The following is an 18,232-nucleotide window of genomic DNA, read 5'->3' as shown; positions in this document are numbered from 1 at the left end:
CCGTTTATAAGCACTTTCCTATCTATTTTTCTCATTTTGTCATCACATAATTTTCCAGAAAACTGGCCTGGGGTCATTTCTTTTAAAATTCTGAAAAGTGTGAATTTCCAGCAGGAACCAGTCTTACTAAGTATGCAGCACCTTGCTTTCTAAACGAAGACATGCCCTTGGAAAAGTTACATGTAAACAGAATTGTCTAAGTCACATCTTATTTGAACAGGCAAGGGGAATTTGAAAACAGAAATCATGTATAGGACTGTATAATATACATAATAACCCTTTCTTCTTATTTTTTTTTTAACAATTTTGGATTTTGAAAGATCAATTTTTCTTAAAGTGAGGCCACATGGATTAGGTTCTAGGATCAGTGCCCACTCTCCAGAATCTCATAAGGGTGGCATCTAATTCAATCAGAGGGACACACTGTTGTTTCTGATTCTCAGTGTGGACTATAAGAGACTTTGTATTTCAGCGATGGAGCTCTCTGGGGCTACCTCTCCCATACGCAAAACAAGGCCCAAGGAAGTGCGGGAAGGGACAGAGGAATCCGAATGGAACCGCTGAATTATTTCTTTTCTTTTTTTTTCCAGCTGAATTATTTCTAAGGGAAATGCCTCCGGTCTTCTGTGAGGCACTGGTGTGTTGTTAATGTGTGTTACAAATAGCTCAGCTTGGCATCAATAACTAATCTATGGGGCAGCTCGTGATGGGGTGTGAGGTTCAAGCTATATAATTCGGAATGGATCTGTTAACCCTCTCATGAGATAAGCACCACCCCTGGGACTAGAACCTGAAAGGAGTTTGGCGAAATTGCATTTTTAATAAAAGTAATAAAAAGGCCTCCTGCCTTTCCTGCTCCATCCCCAAACTCTGGCAGAAGACACATCTTTGGGGCCAACCATGGGACAGTCGTCATTGCTCTGAATGTCAACTCTCTCACCTCTGAAACCAGGCTGGCACGTGCATCCATCAGAGCCACAGTGGCACTGGGGGGGCTTTAGAATCACTGCGCATGGGGGAGGGGGCTGAACAAGGCACCGTATTTACATTTCACAGTTTGCATGATTGAGAATAAAGGGGAAAGCTCTTTTTTGAGGTGATATAAGCTAGAAGAGCTGGAAAAATCCTTATTGTAAAAAACTAGAAACTCTCTAAAAAGTTTGATATTGGCCTGACCAAAGGCAATGCGGTTTCTCATAGTTACTGGGTGGCTCTCAGCCATGCAGCTTGCTTAATGCGAGTCGCTCAGATTTCCATTAAAGAGCTCCGAAGTTAAGGCTTAGGAAGTACGTCTCACAAGCAGTTGAGCTTCTGTGAAACTGAGCTAGAATATACTCATATGTAGGGGACAGTATGGGCTCTGAGTGACACCACAGCTCCCTGCACACATCAGGTCTGCCAGCAGGTACGCTGCACGGACCCTGGCACGCACGCCTGTGCGCATTCCGCATGCGTGCATTCCGCGTGCCTGCATGTGCGCATCTACAGTCCAAACCATTCAGAAACTAAAACAGCAAACAAACAAAAGTGAAAATACTATTCTTATTTGTTGAGATGTTCTTGAAGCCCTCCATTGAGTCATGGCTCACACACATTATCTCTTCGTAATGTTAGGACTGGTAATGGGAACAGAATCAGCAGCTGTAAACAAAAATCACAATTCGGGTTTCACTAAAAACACAGTGAAGGCCCTGAATACCATAGCGACTGCAGAGCACAGACATGATCTGTCAAACACCGCGATTACGGAGACTGGATAATCACTTTTGGAAAGAGGTAGGTAGATGGAACCTTCGGCGGGTTCGCATCAGCACCTGGACAGCTCCTAGGGCTCCCTCAGACTAGAGCAGATGCCAATCAATATACCTGCGGTTTTCTAAGTGTTCCTTCCATTTCAATGAGTGTATGGATGACCAGGTAATCAACTAATAAGTGCACAATAATTCATTTGTAATAATAACTTATTCCTTCCTCTCCCCATCACCCATCCTCCTCACCACCTCACTTCATTCCACCCCTTTCCCCAGGACCCTGCCGTCAGACAGCGGGACTGTCTTACACACGCCTGGTGTGGGTGTTTCACTTCCACTTCTAATTGGTTGGGAAGCAGCATTTGCCACAGGCACTGTTTAATTTCATTTCCATCCCCTGCATCTCACGGGAGAGAAATGGTCAATAGTTCAGGTAAAAGAACCTTCCGATCAGCTCCAAGATATGGCTCCTTGCATGGTGATCACAGCAAGTCTGACAAAGCAGTGATTTTTTGATTCCTAAGAGGAAGGGATTTTCCCTATGGGTTATGGTTCTACCACCCAAGGAGCAGCCCTGCTCTTCACAAGTGGCTGCAAAGGCTGGCAAACCAAGAGGTCTGCTTTGGCTCAGAAATTCAGTTTGGCTCCTGCCATCCCTGGCAACCTCACTGCATGTCCCCATGACAGGTGCTCCTCACACAGGCCAGTCGGCTTCTACTTAGGAGGGATCACAATCAGAGGTGGCCCCCGCTTGGGCCTCCACATGAGGACCTGGGCATCGTTGGCATTGGGTTTCACTAGTGCGTTGGGGGGGATGGGTTCCATCCGGCTCAGGATCCGGGGTTGCTCCTGCTGAGTCCTGCCCACCAGCCGGGCCCGTTGCCCCAAGAGCTGAAGAGGGTCCACCTCAATGTCCACCCTCATCCTCCACTTAATGGTCTGCAGAATGATCTTCTCCTTCGTGGTCGTGTTCATGGCCACCAGCCAGGTCGTGAAACTTTGGTCCCTCTTGATCCTGGTGAGCAGTGGCACATTGCTGTCACTCACTGGCACTGCCCATGTCACACTCGGGTAGAAGTTGTCATTCATGCTGACGGAGAACCTGGACATCTTGTTGGTGGGGCCGACCAGGGTCACAGTTTCTGTGGTGTTCCCGTACCAAGGGTAGCTCACCCCATCTGAGTCACTGATGGCTTTTACTCTCCCTTCCCTCAAGTCAGGCAGCTCCCAGCTTGACCTGGCAAAGCAGAAGAGATGCATAAGAAAAGAAGAGACTGAATGAATTTTTCAAAAGCTGGAGAGCTGCCTGCCACTTCCTAACACAGCCAACTTGGGCAAAATGGGAAGTTCAGAGGGGAATTCAGGTCAAAAGTTCTATGCTGTGCTGTTTCAGGATTAAATAGGAACAAATAGAAACAAAACAAAAATAAAAAAGCAATACCAAAACAAGTTAGAGAAAACCATAGCTGGTCCAACTGGGAGCAGAAAACTCAAACAGGCATTTCTGAGACCACAAGGAGGCATCAACTATTTGGGATGGTGGAATTATAATCAAGTGTTTAGAGGCATTCATTGCAAAAACCACATTCTTGGAAGTATGAGTGTGTGCAAGGTTTGTTTGTTGGGAAGAGATGGTGATTAAAGTTTGATGTACTTGGAATGAACTATTAGGTTGCAAGAGAACAAAATCACAGTAGTAGAATTTCTACTCAACAAAGAAGGTTGTTTAAACCCCAGCCAATGGCCAATCCAGCACTTAGAAAAGATAGACACAGAAGATAATGGTCACCTTCTGGAACCACCTTGATGTGAAAACCGTGCTGCAGGCTGGCAGACAAAGTCTCTTATAGCTGGTCTCCCATTGACTTCAAGTCCAGCCTGGAAGTCTAACTGCTTTGCTATTTCTTCTGGCTTCCCCCAACCTTGTATAGAAGGAGGAAGGAGGACATGTACCCAACTCTTAGCCCATGTCTCTCTCTTCTGCCATGGACTCACCACCACCACCACCATGATCACACCACCACCACCACCACCACCATCACCACCGCCATCACCATCACCACCATCACCACCACCACCACCACCACCATCACCACCGCCATCACCATCACCACCATCACCACCACTACCATCACCATCATCACCATCAACATCACAATCATCGCCATCATCACCACCACCACCATCACCACCACCACCACCATCATCACCACCACCATCACCACCACCATCACCATTATCACCACCACCACCACCACCACCATCACCACCATCACCATTATCACCACCACCACCATCACCACCATCACCATTATCACCACCATCACCACCACCACCACCACCATCACCACCATCACCATTATCACTACCACCATCACCATCATCACCACCACCATCACATGACCATCAGCAGCATCACCACTATTATCACCATCACCACCACCATCACCACCATCATCACCCCACCATCACCACCATCATCATCACCATCATTATCGTAGCTGATACTTACTGAGCACTTGCTCTATTCCAACCACTGTGCTTTTGTTTTCTCAGTCAATGCTCAAAATATACCGCAAGGTAAATGAATGTTTATTTCCATTTTACATGTGAGATGATGGAGGCACTTCAAATTCTAGATAGGCAAAACCAAACTCGCCTTGTCCATGGGAAAGCTGGCCCTTTCTCCCTATTTCTGCTGCAGGGGTGGCCCACGGCTGTCTCCCAGGCCAGAAGTGAGGGTCATCTCTGGCTGTTCCCATGCCCACTCCAGGAGTCCCACACCCACTGCATCACCGCATCCTGTGAGCTCTGCCTCGTGAGCGATGCTTGAATTTGTCTCCTTTTCTGCATCCAACCTCCCTCCCTCCTAGTCCGAGCCCACAGCGTCTGACCAGGCCGACTGTACCTGCCCATAACTGCCTCTGAGGTGCAGATCCGATTGTGTCCCTTCTACATCTAAAACCCTCCACAGGCTCTTCCACATGACACCACTGGCATCACTCACAGGATAAAATTCAAGTTTATCAACAGGACACATGGCCTCTCCATCCCCACACACCACGTCGCATCTCATGCCCTGCCCCCTGCCTGCTCTGCTTTCTCCCCTCGTGAAGTCTCAGGGCACCTCCCACTCATCCTCTAAGAATCACTGCAGGTCTCACCCCCAGGAAGCCTTCTCTCCCGCGCTCCCGTGGGTGGATCCAGGTCTGTACAGGCCCCAGGTTACAATGATTTGTCCTTGTGTCTGTCCTCCCCACTTGGTTACGATTTCCTTCAGGCTTGGGATTGTGAGTTATTTTTGAATCATTAGTGTTTAGCACATTACTGGCAAATAGTAGACCTTAATAAATCTCCACAGAAGGAATAAGTATTTGACTCAGATCATTTTCATGCCTATATGCCTGCAGCTTGGTAAAGCTTGTATATGACAAAGCACTTTACCAGCTTTACATTTTATATATTCGCTCGCCTTAAAAATCAACACACTAACATCTATTCATTTAGGATCTATTATTGGACTAGTACCACGCCTAACACTGAGAATTACGGATGCTTCGGGGGCGGCAGAGAAGCCACACATAAACAAAAGTGAGCGAACTGGTTGTGATAGGCCTGGGGTGAGAATTAAGTCAGATAATGAAGGGGAAGCACTTAGCACAGAGTGGCACAAAGTGGGTGACTGACAGGAAGGACAGAGATGGGGGAGGGGAGCGAGAGGAGGAAGCCAACAGCCGGGAGCCCCCGTGCGGGCACCACACAGTGCCCGCCACAGGCCGGGACCCGCGCGCGCCGTTCCTACAGGAGCAGGAGCTCGTCGCGTGAGAAACGGACGGGAAACAGCTGGGCCGCCTTACGCCTCCGAGCGATCGCAAGGGCTAAGTGAAGTCACGGTGTGAGCCGGTGCTTGGGCAACTAGATAATAACAACGCTTGGCCAGCGTTATTATTATCTCCTCCCTCCCCCTCCACCCTCTTCTCCTCGCTGTGATAAACAGTGTTTGCGCTTTAGACGCTCAGTCATTGACCCAGCGCTCACAGCTAATGGACTCGCCAATGGAGCTAATAATGAAAACATCGATTACTGCAACCTTCAAGCTTTCTGCATCTCTGTTTTAAAAGAAAGAGTCAAGTCTCAATCAAACAAGCTCATGTGAAGCATTTCATTCAAATAAGTGGTCCCTGGGTAGAGGTCCAGGTGCCACCCAGACCAGCCAGTTCTCCAGTGCCAACCCGGGGACAGCCGCCTCTCTGAAGAGCCCCACTTGGCTCCCCTGAAGCCCTGTGGTCATCGAGGGGATGGGGGTGGCACAGCATTCTTGAAGGCAGGGAGTAGACAGGTGCTCGGGGGCACTGCTGACCCTCACATCCCCTGATGGAGCGTGGGACGGGAGTTGGGGGGGCCCACACATGGAGGGTGCCCATAAAGCTCCCAGGGGAGGCTTGGAGATTCATGATGGAGCTGTCCCTGGGTCCAGGTGACAGGAGCCCTTGCCTGGCCCTATACTCTGGAGGGACTGGGATACCCACTTGGGTGTCTTTTGGCTGTGCCCTTCCACACTGCGCAAGAGGTCTGTGGGCCTAAGAGGACGGATGCCTCTCCTTCTAGACCACACTCCGGGGATCTGGGATCTCAGTGTTCCTACCCAAATGGCCCCCAACTGGCCTCCAGGGCCTGTGCAGGCCTTTTCTTGGCCTGTCCTCCTCAGGGTGGCCCACTCCGCCTGGGAGTGTGCCCTGAGCCCACAGGGTGGCCACAGCAGCTGTGCCAGTGGTACTGCACTTAGAAAGTGGGGTAGAGGTTCCTTCCTCTGTCTTCATGTCAATGACTCCCCGACAAAGTCCCCACTCAGGAATGTGGAAGGTTTAGTTAGAGGCCCAGCACACTGAGGACCCAGGCTCTTCTCCACCCAGGCTGAGAAAAGCAGTGTGCCCATGTGCCAGCCGGCCTCCTGCTCAGTGTCACTTGACTTGGCAAACATAGCACCCACACCTTTCTGTCCCCCAAACACTCCAGGAAGGAGCTAGAAATAAGAGCCAGGGTGGGAGGTTAAGAGGTGAGAGAATGGAGAGAAGCCCCTCAAGGGGCAGGCGCAGGCAGGGCTCAGGGTGGGCGAGAGGGCTGTGCTGGGAGGTAGGGGGCGACAGGGTGACGCCAATGCCCTGTGTCACCTGGTGAGTTGGGAAGCCACAGCCTCTGGACAGCCTGTCAGCCCACGAGGATGCCAATCCCAGTCCTAGCACTGGCCCGGGTCCCAATTCTCAAATGGTTTGCACCGTGATTACAGAGTAAGTTTTAAAATTAGGTTTTCCTCTTCCTGCACTGTTTGTGTCAGACTCCGGGAAGCCCGTGACTACCAGCCTCCCCCCTCCCTCCCCCCTTCCCTTCCGACCACATCCTTTCCTTTCTGGCAAGAGGCGAGGCATTTTCCTACAGCAGAAAAGGCCTTTCCCAGGGTTTTTAAAGAGCCCTCATGTGGGGAGGGCCGGGTCGGGCCTGTCCTGTCAGGGCCCTCCTGGTCTGTTGGGACTGGGTCTCTCCAGCGTCAGGACACCTCATTACAGACGCAGCCTTCACGATTCAGAGCTCGGGTCCTCTCAGACCCTGTCCTGGGTGGGCTGTCAGCGGACCCGCTGGCTTGCTCCCATGCACGGCCCTGAGGTCTTGGATGGGTGATGTCTGAGGGTGGTCTACCTCCAGCTCCACTTCCAAGCTTCTTGGAACAAAGCACCTGCCCCGACAGAGGGCTGCGGGCCGGGGAGCCTCGGGCAAGTTCTCACGCAGGTCTGCGGGCTGCTGTGCAGACTGACGGTGCCCTAGGAGCTGGCCACGCGGGGCCCTGGCCTGGGCACGCCTTGAGGAGCTAACAGCCTCTCCAAGGTGATGGTCAGATGGCCTCCTGATGGGTCTGATGTCAGAATTTGTCTCCTCTATCTGAGCGGCCACCGCCCTGCTCCCAGGCTCTCGTCTCCCCAGGTCACCATGGTGATGTCCTTGCTGGGCCTCACGTCCCTGCTGCCCTGCCTTGCCCACAGGCCACAAATGTGGCCTTTAAGAACGTAAATGAGATCACGTGTCGTCTCTCTGAGAACCCCACACCGGCCTCTGCACATTTACACCACCACGGTGCAGGGGGGCTCCACCAGCTCCCGGCGCCGTCTCCACCACTCTGGGCTCCGTGCACTCCAGCAACCCAACCTTCTCGTCCTGGAACAAGAGAAGCTCCTCCCCACCTGGTGGGTCTCTGCAGGAGGACATCGGGGGTCCTCCCCTTCTCCCCAGTCCCTGGCGCTGCACACCCGTGGGCTCACTTACTCCGCACAGATCCCTGCCGGCTTCGCTGTGGTTCAAGACACAGCTGCTTTTCTGGGGCTGAATTGAATGTGCTGACGGTGACAACGGATGTGAATGTGGACAGGCTGGTCCCCTTCTCCCAGCTGCCAAGCGCTTCTGCATTCTCTTCAAGGAGCTCCCGGTTTCCACCAAATAATACCTGGCAGGGAGGGCCAAGGGTGGGTAGGGTCAGGTCCATGATGCCAGGCAGAGGAGGGGCAGACACAGGCGTGGAGAGGCTGAGGCGGGAGTGGCGTGTCCAGCGCAACACGAGCACTCAGCTCAGCATTTTCATTAACTCCCCACCGTGTGTGCTCACAGGCCACCGCACCGGGCGGAGCAGCAGCTGAGCTGGGGCAGCCCAGTGTGCGTGCTGGGGGCCGGCCCTGCTCAGCACACAGCAGGGTGCCTGCTGCAGGGGGCGAAGGTGCACACGGAGGGGAGCACAGAGGAATTCACACGGGTGCACCCCACCAGACAGCTAGAGACGCAGACTCAGGCCACGTGGTCCGGGCGGACGTCCCCTCGCAGTCGTCAGGTAAGCACTTCACACAGCTGCCTCTCTCACTCGGCAGCACCCCGCCAGGTGTCCTGTTATCCCACCTCCACTCGGGAAAGGGAGAAGCCGAGCCACAGAGAGGGAGTGATGCCCGGGATCAGGCAGTTGGTCAACTAGGTACCTGGTATGGGCCACCTCCCTTGGTCTTTATAACTGTCCTTGCGAAGGGGCCTCGTTAGCCCTGACTTACAGATGCAGCCACTCAGGCTGAGAGGAGTTAAGTCGCATGTCTGTACCTCCCCATGGTGAGTGGTAAGGGTGGGAATCAAGCCCAGGAGAGACCCACAATCTTTATCCTCAACCCCCGTGACTATGTGGTGTTTTAACATATAACACATAACATATAAAACATATAACACACATGTTCTTTTAACACGTAATTCTTTTAACATAATTTTTGAAGTCCTGAGTCCAAGACAATGTGGACTGAGGGGGACACACAGCTGGCTGTGATGAGAGTAGTGACTTTGACGCAGGGGGAGGTGAAGAGTGGCACTCAGGCCAGAGAATGTTCTGGGGGTGCTGGGGGCGGCAGAGGGCATTTGCTCCCAAGTGTTTTATTCTTTGGATGGTGTCGATGGGATTGTCCTCATTTCCTCCAGAGAGCCCTGGTTTCTGCTGTGCCCGGGGAGGGTGGCTCAGAAGTCAGCCCGAGCGTGAGTCCGGGCTGTGGACGCTTTGAGCCCACTCAGTGGCAGCTGTAGGTCCCGTCCATCAAATGCCAGGGACTGGCTCTTGACCCTGGATGGGTCGCCTCTGCTCTGATGATCCTGGCATCAGCCTGAGAGCCAGTGGGGAGCTGGTCTGTGACAGAGGCCTCTGGAACCTCACGCTCTTCAAATGTTAAATTGAAATCCGGCGCTTTATGACTCCCTCTGTTCGGGGCCCGTTGAAGCTGCGTGAGCGGTGATGTGGATTCAGGAGCACCAGCAGCACACCTGCACGGCCTGTTCATGGCACCTGGCCCCATGTCCCCTCGCTCCCTTTCCAAGGGGGTTTCCCCTCTTCTGGGGACCTTGCTGGGCAGGGCAGAGAGAGCGCTGGACTTGAAGTCAGAAGCCCAGGTCCACAGTGCGGGCTCACTCAGTGGCACGACCGCTACCGAGCTGTGAGATGGAGATGATGCCCCTATGGACCCGCTTGTGGGCTGCGTGAGAAGTACACGCAATGTTAGGTTTTAGGCCTGTTACAATCTCCAGGCTTCGTGGCCAAGCTGTTTCCACCGGGAACCTTCTGTGAAGGCTGCCTGACCATTCCTGCCACCTGACTTTGGGACAGCTGTGTGGCTTTTTTCCACAGTACTCAGCCACCCAGGTGTGGGGGCAGAGGAGGCAGGCGCTGGATTAATCTGGGGTTTGGGTTTTGCTGGGTTGGTGGCCTCCCCAGTTCACTTCCCACCAGCCACAGAATAAAACCCAAACCCCTAACTTGCTTCCCTGCCCGGCCTCATCTAGCCTCTGAATCCCCCCCTTCATCCCACATTCCACCCCACTGAGCTCTCAGCACTCCATTCCCACCAGCTGCTCTTATAGTCTTGAAACAAGCCAGGCTCTCCCCTGCCTCAGGGCCTTGGCACACACTGTCTGGACAATACTTGGTCTCACTGTTCACCTGAGTCACTGAATAATCTTTAGGGCTGAGTGCAAGCGTCACTTCCTCTAGCACCTTCCCTGATCTGCACAAGCCCCTGCCCCGACTAGGACTCCCTTGGAGAATACTATTTTGTTCCTGATTCAAAAAACTTGTCATTGTTTGCAATTACATGTACGTGTTTATGGTTTAATGCCTGTCTCTCCACATGGGCTACAACATGTTGACTGATTGCTACTATAGCCCGAGCGCCTGCCACAGGCTTGTGCACAGGGGTGTGTCACGAATGTGTGTGGAAGGAGACTGTACATGGGGCCAGAGGGAAGGAGGTGGGCTGTGGTAGGGAGGGCAGGGAGAAGGCTCTAGGAGTCCAGCGTTTGAATGTAAGGTTTCAGAGGTGTGGCCATGAAGGACGGTCTGTTTCAAAGCTCCCAGAAGGGCGTGGATGCTGCCTTCTGATGGGGGCTTGTCCAATCCAGGTGGCCAGGGAGATGGGAAATGGACCAGGAGTAGGAGCGGGCTCTGTGGAGGGGCCCATGCTGCCCACATCCTGTGATGTGGGATGGTCCTGTTCTCCACCCACGGGAGCTGGAATTCTACAAGCGGCCCTGGGACTCAGCAGGATGGAGCTGGGGGTGGTGGTGGCTTAACGTAACTGCTCGGAGTTTCAACAGCAGCTCTTCCTGGTGTTCTGGGGTTCATACTATCCCTGGCCACACAGGGGCGCTTTGCCCTCCTGGCAACAATGAGCAGGTTCAACTGGAGAGGGCAATGGAAAGCCAAACTGGAAGTGGTAATGACAGTCTCCTGCAGAAGGAGCTCTTTTGAAATAAGAAGGTTCATACCCAGGTCAGTAGAAAATGCCCCTCCTGTCCTTCCCAAGCCCTATGACCCTCTTATAGTCTTGAAACAAGCCAGGCTCTCCCCTGCCTCAGGGCCTGGGCTCACGCTGTCTGGACAGTACTTGGTCTCATGGTTCACCTGAGTCACTGAATAATCTTTAGGGCTGACCCTTCTTCCCAGCATCCACTTTCTGACCCTGTGCTCTTGTGTGGGTTGAAAGATGTTCACATGGAAACTGGGAATCAGAAAGCCCTATCCACACATGCACCACACTTCAGGCTGAGCGCACAGCCTCGGGGACCACTCTTCACTTTCTAAGGCAGTGCCCCCAACCACCTGCCCATCTACCCACATGAACCTGCCCGCCCCTGACACCGACCCCTTACTCAACAGGAAGACTGGGCTGAAAGGGCCAAGTAGCAGGGGAGGAGATCATTTCTCCAGGGACAATGGGCTTAGGCCCCAAGGTCAAGGGTTAAGTTCACCTTTATGGCTACAACACGCCCCACTGAGGGAATGTAGTCCCAACAAAATCAATAATACAGAAAAGCCACCTTGGAATACTGCTCATTTTAATATCAGTTCCATGATTTGTCGAGCACTTATGTGCCTGGCATTGTCCAGGGTGCAAGGGACACCGAGGTTCATAAGATAAGGTCCCTGCCCTTGGGGAATGGAGACACGATTCAGGAGCACACTCAGCGGATCACTTCAATGTGACGTGGAATATATGGTGACAGACACACGTCATCATGGGGGCAGCAGGCAAAGCGCCTGGGCCAGCTCGGGAGAGGAGGGTGGTGACAATGACAGCCGACACTGAATAGCATCTTCACACCTGTTCACTCGGTGATCCTCACAAGCGCCCAATGAGGCCAGAACTAGTGATGTCCCCATTTTAAGCAGAAAGAACTGAGGTCTGGGGAGGGGAATGAACGACCGAGGGTAATGTGGGGTCTGAACACAGGCAGAGTGGCTCCTGAGCAGAGTCCCGGGCGAAGCAGCGCGGTGGTGGCCTCCAGGTGTGGTGTGGGCAGAGGGTGAGGAAGCGTCTCTGTGTCACCTGGCCATAAAGACGGGCCACGAGCGAGGGGCGACGAGGCAGACGGGGCGGTGGTGGCCTCAACAACTCCCCGGTGGCTGCGTGGCTGGGTTGGTGCAGGGGGGTGGGGCCCCGCCCCCCCATTGCCATGGAGATACTCACCAATGTGGTGACTGAAGGAACCTCGAAATAGCGAGAGCCAAATTCCGGCTGAGCCCATCACATGTCACAAAATACCCCTCTTCTAAGTGCTCTCTCCTAATCCTCACAATCACTTTTTGAAGAAGATGCTAAGTGCTCCTTGTTTTTAGACCAGGAGACCGATGCTCGAGAAGGCTGGGTGTTCTCAAGGCCCAGCAGCTAGGGAGTGAAGGGCTGGGGCCGAACCCCACCACGCCGTGTTCCCCACATTCTCCCGGCCTGGACCTGCAAGGAGGCCGGCGGGGCACGGGGAACGCGGTGCTTAACTCAGCTGAGCCTTTTTCTCTATCCAGTGTCTTTTTCTCAAGAATTTTCCAGAACTTGGCTCTCTGGGGGAAAGATCTATCCAAACTGCCTATAACTGACTGGGTAAACATGAGCCAGAAGTAATTAGCTAATGAGCTACCATGAGGATTAGTTATCTCTGCCAACGGCAAGCATGGGGGGGGGGGAATAGAAAGCAGGGGAAAGGTGTCCCTGCCGAGGCGGGGCCCAGCCCTGCTCCCCCACCCGGCAGGGGGCCAGGCCGGCCTGCCCTTGTTCCAACCTGCCTGGTGTTCCTGACCCTTCCCACCAGGGGCTTGTTTAGAAGGACCCCTCTCCCCACTCACCCCTCCTGCCCGAGTTAGTCCTGCCTGCCTTTCTCCTGAGACCTTTCACCTGGGACTCAGCTCTGCCCTCTGCCTGGTCCCTGCTTGCTGGGTGTCCAGTTTCCTTCAGCCTGTTCTTGTCACCAAGGCGGACCTCGGCTCTCCTTTACTTGGTGCTCCTCAGCTACAAGCCAGCCTTGCCCACCCAGAAATCCAGGTCTGACCCTCAGGGCCCCCGGACGAATTTTGGGCATGTAACAGCTCTTATTTTAAGTCCAACTGTCCCAAATACAGTCCCTGAAGTGTGGTGCCATCTTACTATTTTATGTGATGGAGTGACAGGACAAGGCCCTCAGAAATGCCATCCTGACACACATTTAAGATGAATGAAGGAATAAGAAACTTTAACTCTCCACAATGCCCATTTCACAGCCTGCACACTGAGCCTCAGAGACCTAACTTGCCACTACATGGCCTGGCTACAACGGAATGGCCTGAGCCCCAGCACTGCACTCTTTCGAATCCGCTGTAACTCTGGTAGTTAAGGCTGTAAAGAAACAATTACATGTATGGAAGGGGCAGCTACTCCCTAAAGGAGCCACAAAACAGGAAAGTCTTTATGTAACATGTAAATAAGCACCATTAGTTTTTCCTGTTTTCTAAGTTTCTTAAAAATATATATCGTTTCTTAAGGGGGCGGGATGCCAGTTTGTGAGAAACAGCCTAGAACAGGTGCTGGGCAAAGGTGGCAGGAAGACCAGCCAAGGCTCGCCTCCAATCTGTTGTGAATGGTGGTTGTGAGCAGAGGGAGAAATATGCTGCTGATTGTCGATTCTGATTATCCAGCAGGTATTCCCATTCCTCCCCTGCCCATTATTCTTAACAAGAAAAAAGGGGCCTGACAGGGCATTTGTCCCCTTTTATTGCCTTTTCCCCTGGGCCAAAAGCACCAGGGAAGAGACAGAAACGTCGCTGTCCTAACCTGCTAGGCCCCGTAGGCCCACAGCTCACAGACTCCTGTTAGAGAGGGGGCTCACTCCCACAGAAGATCTTCTCCACGTGTAAAGCTTGAAAGGTCGAACCTGTGCCACATTTGTGGAGGACAACCCGATGGAGGAGAGCATGCCAGGCGATTCTTTGCAGAACGGGAGAGCCCTCACCAGCGGAAGCTTCTCTGGGCCATGAACTGAAGGTAGGCATGCAGGTCACACACAAAGTGCTCTTATTTTTTTTTAGAGATAACAAAATGCACAGATGTGGATTAGGCCCCGGAGGTAAGGCCATTGTCCTAATGGGCTGGGATGATATACGAACAGGGCTGCTTCCAGGGCTGAGCACAGGGGCGCGGGAGACGGGGCACATGGGGAGTGTGAAGGAGCGCATGTGCGTGTGTGCACATATGTGTGCATGTGCATGCATATGCGCAAGAATGAGCACGTGTGTGTGCTTGTGTGTGTTGAGTCCATGCTCCACAGAGCCAGCAGTCCAGGAAGTGGGAGCTGGGAAGTGCTGAATGCGACCCCGAGCAGAAGCCACCAGAGGGAGACTATTCAGGACAGCCCCGTGCCCACCGCCAAGGGGGAAAGTGGAGGCAAATAAAAAGCAAGGACAGAGGTGGGGCCAGTAAAAGTCAAGTGGGCCCGAAGGAGCTAGAAGGTGGGGACAGAAACAGAAGACATACTCTGGAGGAAAGAGGTGTCCTGTGGTGCCTGTAGGAACCCATCTCCACAGTGTGGCCATGTCACTGACAGGGCTGCAGTGGACACTCCCAGTTGGACCCTGCACTGTCCTGGGCCACTTGCACCAGGATGGCGTGAGCTGTGGACTCAGATGTCATGTCCCATCTGCTTCAAACAGCCTGCAATTGACTTAAAGGCAGACAGTGCAGGAGTGTCCTCTGGGTGAGGGGACAGGATGGCCTTGGTTTTCCTGCAGGGAACATTTGGCTGGAGGGAGGAGCGGAGGACCGTTGGGCCAGCTGAGCTGCGCTGCGGCGGCCGTCCCTCTCCTCACTCTGGGGCTGGAGGTGAACAGACTATTTGGGGGGTGATGCTCTGCCAGCAGGCGCCAGGTCCTGAGGCCCAGTGACAAGAGACACACAGAGACGAGGGACAGTAGGCTGCAGACCACGATGCGATCCCCGCTGGGAACAGCCGGCTCTGCACGGCATCCCCACAGGAAGTCTCCCGGCCCGCGGTCCCTCTGGAGTGGCTCCTGGATGATGGGTTAGCATGAATACAGACCATCGTTTAGGCAACACAACCACAGGTTCTCAGCTTAAAATGGCATCTGCTGCGAACATACTGTTTGTCTCTGAGAACCTCAAACCACCAGTGAGGTTCCGTCCGCAGGGTTCTGATGCATGGGAAACAGAAGTTTGGGTCTCTGGCTCCCCTGGGGGCCCCTGAGCCCCTGCCATTACCCCAGAGCACTGCCATTACCCCAGGTCTGGCAGCCCTGTGGAAACCCCTGCCCTCCCCAGGGAGACAACTAGAAGGAAGCTCGCCCCACGGTGGCCCTCCTTCCTGGTCCCTCCATGTACCAGCAATGTGACCTAGGGCAACCTAGCCACAGTTATGCCTCAGTTTCCTTGCCTAAGATGGGAGTAAGGACAGGAATAGCTCCACTGTCCTGAAGTACCTGGAGACTTGCTCCAACGTGTCGCCTACCTCTCCTCACCCAGGTGGCCTTCCTCCCGGAACATCCACTGTGACAGGTCTGCCTGCACCCCACTGCACCCTGAGCTGCGCCTTAGGAAGCCAGCCTGGTTGCGAGGGAGACCAGGCTGGAGTCCCAGGATCAGGAGAAGATGAAGAGCTATCCTCCAAAGGGGTTTGTCACTGGCCCTGACCCTGGGCCACGGAGTCCTGGCCGCACAGCCCCCTCTGCACAGCAGGTGCTTTGAAGGGTCAGGCAGACAGACACGGTGGCTGCCCCCCTCACTCTGCCTCTGGACACTATTCCTTATCTTCTCCCCGTGGCTGAGCCGACTCATGTGGTGAGCGGTCACAGGCTTCTCCCTGAGCTGCTGCTTGGGGCCCAGCTCACAGGTGACCTCCCCGTGCCTGCTTCGGTCAGCTCCTAGCAGTCCAGACCAGAGACTATCGCACTGGGGAAACCGAGGCAGCCGGCAGCCAGCAGTCACACCCTGGTTTCATCTCCACAGCCCTGTGAGTAGGTGCTCAACCCCCACTTCACAGGGGAGAACAGCGGGCGGCAAGTGGATCCCCCCGGCATTCCTTAGTCGCACCTGTGGGTATCTCGGAGTAACAGTCACAATGCAGTCACCACATGGGCATTTTGCTATCCGCTAAAACCGCCTGTGCAACTGGCTTCGCTAGAGCGCGCGTTAGTGCCAGAGGGCCGAAAATGAGCGAAGCACACGTGGAAACTGAGAAACAGGTGAGCCTCATTTTGTCACTCCAACCAAGCCTGCTGACAGGATGGCTCTCTCCTTCCCTGCCTTTCAGCTCCCTCCCTTCCCCCTTTCAGCTGTTCACTCATCGCTCACTCACTGGTCCTGTTTCATTCCTTCCTCCCGACTCCGCTCCCCCCGCACATCCCCCTCACTCCATGAGCAAGACCCAGAGCAGAGGAAGCCTGTGCAGGAGGAAGGAAGCAAAGGGCTGTGGCAGAAGTCATGGGGGGGGGGGCAGGAGCCCAGACGACAGTCAGACAGTTGGGGATGGGTCCTCCCTGGCACCCAGGAGCTGTGTGGCATTGGGCAGGTCCATGCCTCGCTGCACCCCAGACCCCGACAAGCAGGGGGCTAAAACCTGTGCTCTTGCCCATCGGGAGAGCTCACTGGGCTAATGATAAGGAAAATGCTTGATCAATGGTGAACGCTACACACACGCAAACCTCTGTGGGTGTCGGCAGGAGGCCAGACGGGAGAGGTCTCACAGCTGGATCCCACCACCAACAGCCACATGCGAGCCAGGAGGTTCTGGTCCATGGGACTGTCCTCCCAGTGCCCCTGAGAGCAGACCTGGCACGGGGCTGAGGCAGGGCCACCTTCCTCCCTGAGGCAGGCCGGCAGATGCAGGGAGCATCCCTTTGGCTGTTTAGCTGATAAATATTAATGACTAAATATGTATGTGGTGGGGGGATGATGGTTGTCCTGGGAGCCACCACTGTGACGCATTTAAGGATCTCGACGGCAAAACTGCAGACGGTGCTGGAATGAAGTAAGGGGTGTGTGTGTGTGTAAAGCAATTTCCCAGGAGGAAAAATAAACCAAAGTTGGGCCACCTGTGGAGGGGACAAGATATGAAAGCTGGTGGGTGTCCCTGGGAAGGGAACAGGCTTTCGTGGGAACACGTGGGACACTGGCTCACCCACTCAAGACCAGGTTCCGTTTTCCCAGTGGGGGCTCACTCCTGCGCCTACATAGAGGGCCCTGGGTATAGTTAGAATATTAGGAAAAAGCAGCACATGGCAAAGCTGCACGTGATTCTGCTCCTGCTGTTACCTTCACCAATCCCAAACTCGAACTTTCTGCTCAGGGAAGGTGCTCTGCACCGGGACGAAGGCCTCACCCGAGCGGCCTTTCCCCCCCCACTGCACTTTATCTTTTGAGGGTCACATAAATCATCACTGGAAAAGGGTAAATGGGTTTGAGAAGCCATCTCCATGAGCAAACCGAGTGCCTTTTCCCACAGGAAGCACATGAGACGGCTGCAGGCGCGGATGTGGGAGTATCTGGAAAAGCCCCAGTTAATGCTTTTCCCTGGCCAGGGTCCAGTGCCCAAAGCCCCGGCGCCTGGTTTTCCGCCTTGTCTCCTCCTGTCCTAATGGAAACCTCTTTCTCGGTGACACAGATTGACAATTTTAGTTCCCCCACAGGCTCCTCCCCCCACAAGTCCTATTGCTTCTCCCTCTGTACTTTCTCCTGGACAGTCTCATTCACCCTCCCCACCCCCAACATGCCGGTTCAGGTCCCCATCATCTTGTACATGACCTCTCCTTACGCCCATCCATTCCAGAAACTACCACAAAACAGCCCCTTAACCACTGTCCTGACCATGGCACCCTCTGCTCAGCAACCTGCCATGGCTCCCCACTGCCAACGAAGGTAAGGACAACTCACAAACCTGGCATTCAGAGCCTTCAGAGACTGGCAGCAAGGTGTCACCTCCTGCCACCTTGTCCTCAAATCCTGATTGTCCTGGGCCCTCTGCTTAGACCACCTGCAGACTGTGCTGTCCAGTATCTACTACCGAGAGCCCACTCAACCCTCAGGGCCCACCCCAGACATCACCTCTGCCAGGAAGCGCTTTCTTGCTGCCACCTGAGCACCTCTTTCTGGTCTCAGGTGTGTATA

The 18,232-nt window shown here is 53.9% G+C and overlaps 1 protein-coding gene across 1 annotated transcript in view; it reads right to left on the bottom strand.

Moving 5' to 3' along the window:
• Window positions 1-1,929: 1,929 nt before the first annotated feature.
• FAM78B (family with sequence similarity 78 member B) overlaps window positions 1,930-18,232 on the bottom strand; it is a gene marked incomplete at its 5' end in the record, with an annotated part of 35,271 nt that continues 18,968 nt past the window's right edge. Inside the window, one exon of the mRNA XM_081120705.1 lies at window positions 1,930-2,988. Coding sequence (XP_080976831.1) covers window positions 2,466-2,988 — 523 coding nt within the window. The 3' untranslated portion in view covers window positions 1,930-2,465. The remainder of the gene's footprint in view (window positions 2,989-18,232) is intronic.

The sequence above is a fragment of the Miniopterus schreibersii genome (genome assembly GCF_964146895.1).
Source record: "Miniopterus schreibersii genome assembly, chromosome: 19".
Lineage (NCBI taxonomy): Eukaryota > Metazoa > Chordata > Mammalia > Chiroptera > Miniopteridae > Miniopterus > Miniopterus schreibersii.
The sequence above is the reverse complement of the archived record's forward strand: the minus strand, read 5'-3'. Positions and strand labels throughout refer to the sequence as shown.